At 39.1% G+C, this 7,170-nt stretch overlaps 1 protein-coding gene across 6 annotated transcripts in view; it reads left to right on the top strand.

The window, feature by feature from the left end:
• LOC103384697 (ERC protein 2-like) overlaps positions 1 to 7,170 on the top strand; it is a 219,721-nt gene that overhangs the window by 65,852 nt on the left and 146,699 nt on the right. For 4 of the 6 annotated variants that reach the window (XM_025059639.1, XM_025059637.1, XM_017035910.2 and 1 more), the window contains 3 exons: positions 3,883 to 3,924; positions 5,186 to 5,379; positions 5,650 to 5,655. In XM_025059639.1, coding sequence (XP_024915407.1) covers positions 3,883 to 3,924; positions 5,186 to 5,379; positions 5,650 to 5,655 — 242 coding nt within the window. The remainder of the gene's footprint in view (positions 1 to 3,882; positions 3,925 to 5,185; positions 5,380 to 5,649; positions 5,656 to 7,170) is intronic. The other 2 variants (XM_025059638.1, XM_025059635.1) reach the window with 1 other exon arrangement.

The following is a 7,170-nucleotide window of genomic DNA, read 5'->3' as shown; positions in this document are numbered from 1 at the left end:
GTAGTAAGTAGTGAAATTAGTACTTTTAAAATACCTTGGAAAAAATAGTCCACTACAATGTGGTGGTTTAAACATGTCCCGTCTCACTCACAGGACAGGCCAACGGACTGTTGACCTAGCCTACTCCCGAGTCCCTGGTGAACGGTAGTAGCTGGTTTAAAACAACAGAAGAGAAGGGAGCAGCAGGCAACAACACTCCATCATTATTCCATAACAATGCAGCTCCAAGGCTGTAGCTGCTGGCATTTGCACTCACCACTCATGGTCGGCCTGCGTCATAATAACAGAGTGCCACTACAGCCATAGCTTTCACTTTGTTGGATGCCTGCTCTTGAGGCTCACCCCAGACCCATGCAATCTCTTTTCTTTGGGCAGGTTGGTTAGTGGGTGCTGAGTGGAGGACAGGCCAGGTAGGAATTTTCCATCATAGTGTATTAGTCCAGCACCTGCACAGTTACTATCTGTTGGTAGGACTGATCATCTTGATTGATTAGCGTTGATGCTGTGCCCGAGAAATTATAACTGTCTTTCCAAAGTGGCACTTGAATCTTTAAACATGTAGTACCTCTGTCATTGGGGACCAAAATTAGTCATCTTATCTTTGAAGTGGCTTTGAAGAGTCCTCATTTCTGGACCATGTCTTCATAAGAGGATATGTAAAATAATTTCCTAAATGAATGGTGGTGTTTAGATCCAAGCTGAATTCAGACATATCTGTCTACTGCAAACTAAAATCATGTGAACACTACTGGTTGATGTTGACTGCATCGACATCCTTTAAAAAAACGTCAGCGTTGTTGAGTGACATGTCTGTCGTTGGCCTTTTCTAATGGAAATCCAAGAGAGCCAACAGGTAATAGATCACTTCAAAATGAGATACGAGAGTTCATCCGTCCTTTCTTTAAGTCTATGATTACAATCTGTATTTAGAAAACGTTTTACTAGCTTAAATAAAAACCATCGACCGTAACATAAAGAGAAAATGGAGAAACAACATTTTTTTCATTGTCTGGGGTAAAATGTAAACGTATCAATGCCTGAGCTTGAAGGTGCAGGGAGAAGGATTTCAGCTCGATTAGTGAAGAATGTTTTTAGAGGACTTACACCCAGCCTCGGTGCTTCAGGGTATTCTCTGAGCAGTAGTCAAATAATCTGGCCCAGGGCCTGGTGGCCACACATGTTTAAGTTATTTGTAATATTTACACTTCAGAGAAATTCCCAGGAATGATAATAATAATTTCTCTAACCATATATGTAACCATATCTCTGCCGGCTTTCCCTTCCTTTCCTGTCATAATATCACAAAAAAGTGCTCCAGAGCCGACATTCCCTCCGGCGCTGCCTTTGCGCTCCTTTAATTCTCACTGTAAGTGAATAACAAAGTCTGTTCCACTTAGGACTAATGCCTTTTTGACCAGCCTCAGAATGTGAAGTACGGCGTGTGTGTGTGTGTGTGTGTGTGTGTGAAGAGGTAATTGAGTGGAGAGAGGTTAACTGTGATTCTTCCCTCTTGGCCGCAGGGTAGAGCGTTCTGAGTTTTTAACGTGCATCTGTGTGTGTGTGTGAGTGAGAGCAGATACAGTGACCCGACGAGGCTCTCTCTGCACTCCTGTATTCTCAACGTACTGTATATTGAACACATTTGGTCACGCTGCTCCTGTTACACACACATGCATATTTTTCATACATTATTGTGTGAAATACAGACCGTAGTAATGGAATTGTTGACTTTTTAAATGCATATTTTGCACATTCGCCGGTGTTTTTTTTTCATCTAGCTTTCCACACCATTATCCATGCTACAAACTGCCAGTCACTGAGTGAACCCTGGTGTGTCACAGTGTGTGGACTGTGTCCACAGTACATGGGAACCATAAGATATGTTCATAAATAAGTTGTTTTTTCACATTGTCCAGTGATAAAATATGGAATTTCAATTCAGGATATAATTCACTGTAAAGCTGAATTAGAGATTCATTTTATAAAGTGGGTTTAGTTAATCAGCTTTTTTGGATGTGCAGCTTAGGATGTATTTAGAGAACCAAAAAACTAAAACAAGATTTTCTTTTTAGCTCAATTATCGGCTGGAAGTTAGTAGGAAAACTTAAACATAAAATAAAAATAAAATTTACAGAAATTATTTATTATCTTCAGCAAACTGAAAATTTAAGTTAGTAGGAAAACTTAAACATAAAAATAAAAAAAATCTTCAGCAAAATTTAAATTAAAAAAATATCTGGAACAAGAAAAAGAGCTATAAGTTAATAGGATGGTCTATGAAAAAAACAATGAAAATACAATGAAATTAGAAGAAGAAAAACCAGTTGTATTTTTCAAAATTATTTGATATATTGGCAAATATTCTCATAATTTTTTTTTATATTTTTGGACAGATTTCACCAATTTGGCTATAGTGTTTTTACTGTATTATTACAGAAAATACATCAGTTAATTTGTTCTAATTGTTCTAATGGGTCTTAAGTAGATTTTAAAAATCATAGAGTGATGATTGTCCGACTTGAAGCTAATGTTTTGTGACATTGTGGTTATTATGGCCACAGTAACAAGTATGGTATGGTTTCCTGAGTTACTCTGTCAGTCCTGAGCCTTTATTTAACTCTTAGGCATAAAATTCCATTTAACTAAACAACTGCAGGTTATATACGAGTGGAAAAAAATAAATGTTTAGACTGAAAGTGCAGCGGTCAGCGGAGGCTCACCGCCACTGGGCAGTCATTCTACTTTTCTTATGTTACACACGCTGCCCTAGTGTGTGTGTGTGTGTGTGTGTTTGCTGCTGTTTAAACAAGCGGCCTCAGCTGTCTCAACAAGTTAAACAATCTTTACAAACACAGTCCACAGAGGAGCTGAAGAGTCAGAGAAAGAAGAAGATAATTCTAGGTTACAAACTTCCTCTGGGAATTTTTTTTTTTTTTTTAAACTCACACAAGAAAGAATTCATCAGCGTTATTTTTTTTTTCCTCCAACAATCTCAGTATGTAGAAGAAAAAATGGAAATGTTTGGAGGTCTCATAAAATCACAGCCAAACAGGGAGATGGTAATTCCATCATGATAATGAGGAACTCCACATGAAGGAGACCCCAAGGAGGAGATTGATAGATGTTTGACCACAGACGAGGAGGAACCAGAGCAGCCAGCGGCTGATGAAGGGATGAGAGCGGATGAGGCTGCCACCAGAATGTGACCTTCACCGCAGATGGAGCGCTCTTTTACCTTTTCTCTTCAGGTTTCAAAGACAATCACGAGACCCAGTCTCATATCTAACCCGCTCTAACCCCGAGTTAATGGATGTCTTTAAACATTGTTTTTGTTTAAAAATGTAATAAATCTTATCCCGCGCTTTGAACACTTTCCCGGCTTTGTTGAGCTCTGCGAATGAGGAAATTAAAAACTCTCCTGGTTCTTTTTTTTTTATTTCAAAAGTATTGAGTTGAGTCGCAGATGTGGTTGGAGTTTTCCTTACAGCAGGAAGATTTAAAACGTGAAGCGTATGGTTAATGGACCATAATGGACCAAAGTTGAATGTAGTGAATGTGAAATGGTTGTTTCTCTCAATGTGGACCTGCTTAGAATGACTTTGTTTTATTAATATTAAAAAATTAAAAATGCCTATGGTGCAGCTCTTAGGCTGTAACATTGGATACTACTGTGGCACTGGAGATGAACTATTACTAAGTATTAAAGTCCATATGATCATAAAAGCTACCCATGAACCACTGTAGTACCAATAACAGAAAGACCACAAAGAGGAAATCACCCAAAAGGTTCAAATGTGTAATGTAACAAATGGAGCTGAATGTTTGCTCACAATAAGCTCATTGTTTATTCTCACTGACTCATCTTTTCGTATTGTTTTGTAGGTGTCTGCCAAAGTCGACGGCGTTCCAACAGTCAGCCCCACGGTACGGCCTGTTTCTTTGAATCCTCTTCTTCTTTGTGGGTGTGTGCGCAGGACATTTTTAGGACACTTTTGACTCAGCTCCTCTGTTGCCAGAGTTGTCTTTAATTTTAATCAGTCTAAGCTGCACTCTGTCCCTCCGGGTTCGACCCACCCTGTCTGTCCTTTATCACGTTCAGAGACTCGGGTCAGACTCAGCTCCGATGTCAGCCTGAGTTTGAGCAGCGCTCATTTGTCTATACTACATAACGTGTCTGGTTTATACTAAATCAATTCTATTACGCTGTGGCTGCGGCTAATCACAGTAACAGAGCAGCGGAGTTGTGTGTTCCAGATTAAGGCAGGAGAATCCCCTCTTTAAAGATCGGAAACTACAAATTTAAGATATTGAAACTTCTTTAATACTTAATCTAAGGTTTACAAATTGCTAAAAGATGTCTTAGGGCGAATAATAAGGAGACCTGTTGAAAGAATTCAATAAATTATAGGACAAAATGAAAAAATGGTGACCAGAGCATGGTTAGCATTAGCACAGGGCTTTATGAATTGTAGTGCAAAATTATCATAGAAAATGATACGAAATAGCTTTGAAAAATATCAGGTATCGGGCAAGACATGACAACAACGCTGTAATCCTGAAATGATATAACATCACATTTAAATGACCCCGAAATACTTTATGTAGCTCCAAAAATAACTTGCTGGTAATAGCATAGCATAAATATGAACGCGATAAAACCAGGCTCAGAAAGCCACAAATCATATATATATATATTTGTATTTGTATTTTAGTATATTCTGACACGTGTGTATATATATATTTTTTTTATTTGCCTGAAATCTACTTATATTATATTCTGACACGTGTGTATATATATATATTTTTATTTATTTGCCTGAAAATCTACTTTTATATTTAGCATGTCATTCGCATGTAGCATGAATGCAAAATCTTGCATCTTGACATACTTGCATCTTGACATACTGTATGTCCGTGTAAAGTCACCTAGCATGTTTTCTGAGTTAAACCCTGGAGCCCGGTGTTTCTTTATGACCATAAAAAGTATATGTTGTGTTCAAGTGAAGTCCTGAGCAGTTCCCTTAAAAAGACACGTATGTTGTAATGAGTCTGGCTGTAATTTAATCAGACAGCAACACTCGAGGAGTCCCGTTCACCCTGCTGTGACTTAAACACTGTTTATCTGCTCTTTACACCTTTCCTAAACATGACCTCATCTCTTTTTACGAAAAAAAAAAAAAAAAAGCTGCAGAGCTCAGAAGAAGCAATCAGGAAGAGTCCGGACATAACCGACCGCCTCAGGCTCCTGGAGCAGGAGGTTTCTCGCTACAGAGAAGAGTCCAGAAAGTCTCAGGCCGAGGTGGAGAGGCTCATCGTCGCTCTCAGGGACGCCGAGACGGACAAGACGAGCAGGGACAGGAAGATCACCGATCTGGAGAGGTGAGAATCTCCGACGTCCACTTTCATCCCCACCTGGGTGTCCTTAGATAGCCATGACCCAATCTTATGTAAGAACATCCCCAAGTGCTCTATTTATAAAAGAAGTAATCCACGAGACATAAACTGTCCACTCTGTGTCCTCCCAGCACTTGAAGCCACTTCCACGTTGACATGTTTTCAGCCTGATGTAATCACACACCAGTACATGTGGCTTTTTTAATCATTTGGCTTCATCTCTGTTATTTTTCTCCCATGAATCAACATCTGCAGACCTGGGTAAGTACTTCTTGGTGTGTAAAGTATGTGTTCAGTGCTCCATCATTATACCGCCGACCCCATCCAAACATAATAAAGGGATAGTCAAGGTTTTTTTTTTTGGTGATTATATGAGCGACTCTTGCCTTTGGAACTACCGTAATTTAATAAATATTGGATATTATAGGCTGATAAAACACTTCCAAATTCAATTGGCACTTTTTAAACCATATACCTGCAAACCTGAGGGTGTTGCTGTTAGAAAGTGATTTATTACGCAGGCCATTTGTAGGCTATCAGCCTAAAGGGAAGCAGGTCTGCCTCAGAGAAAAAGCAAATTCAAGGGTCTTTAATAATTCAAATTATGTACGTCCTGTGGGCTACACTTATTAATAAACTAGAAAATATGTCCAGAGTCTCTAGGGTGCAGCCATTATGGGACACAAAACACATCAACCGTGTGCGAGTATCTTCTCAAAACCGAACACAAAAAACCCCTGAACTATTCCTTTAAATTGGAAATCTGGAGCATTTCTAAAACCTCATTCCCAGAAAGTTCACGTTTGACGACCCCAGTGGAACAATTATCCACACAATACATCGAGGGTAAAAATGCTCCACATTCTTGGCGGAGCAGTAACACAATGAGGGAGTTTTTATTTGTTTCCTGATTTATACGAGCAGAAGAAATATCCGTTTTCAACTGCAATCATCTTCTGTGACACTTCGTCACATTTAACTGCCGCCGTGAGTGCTGTCATCTGTGACATCTGTGTGTGTGTGTGTCATGTTCACTTCATCTGATTTGTTTTTCGCTTTGTCTTATGAATGCATTTTTAAAAAATGCATGTTGCATTGTTGGAAAAAGACACCGTAGATATTCCTGTTTGTGAATGACCAAGTTCTAAAATTTGACATTGTGTCTGGGCCAGGCAAAAGGCAAACATAAATTATAACCTTTGCTACTTCTCGTGAAGTGATGGCTGATATTGCTGTCTTTGAAAACCTCAACAGTTCCTTGGCTTATCAGACGTACCGCCGTTGATTGAACGTCACTGAAACAATATTTTGGTGTCCCCTCGTCACTCAGTGGTCACTTTTCATTTCTTTGACTCGCTCATTTTTACTGAAGGGGTGGAAGTTGAAACATAGGGCAACGAGAAACGGTGTAGTAGAGAGTAATATACCTTAACCCTAGAGTGCACCCTCTATTGGGTAAATGTAGACATCACAGGCTAAAGGCAAAATGACAGAAGTCTAATGATAATATAATTATATAATATAATTTGGAGAAGTTTGGCGGGCCTTATTGAAAAGCCAAATGGGCCACATCTGGCCCCCGGGCCAGAGATTGCCCATGCCTGGTCTCGGAGGACTGTCGCAGGATCTCAGCTGTCAATCAAGATGTTCCAGCTCAGACATTTTTATCTGCTGCATTTAATTTGAACTTGTTTTGTACATGAAAGTGTAAAAACAGTTGTTTAAGATTGTGCAGTGTTAGTAATTAGAATTTTAAACAATTATTTGAGAAAATAT

This window comes from Cynoglossus semilaevis, chromosome 10 (genome assembly GCF_000523025.1).
Source record: "Cynoglossus semilaevis isolate Cse_v1.0 chromosome 10, Cse_v1.0, whole genome shotgun sequence".
NCBI lineage: Eukaryota > Metazoa > Chordata > Actinopteri > Pleuronectiformes > Cynoglossidae > Cynoglossus > Cynoglossus semilaevis.
The sequence above is the reverse complement of the archived record's forward strand: the minus strand, read 5'-3'. Positions and strand labels throughout refer to the sequence as shown.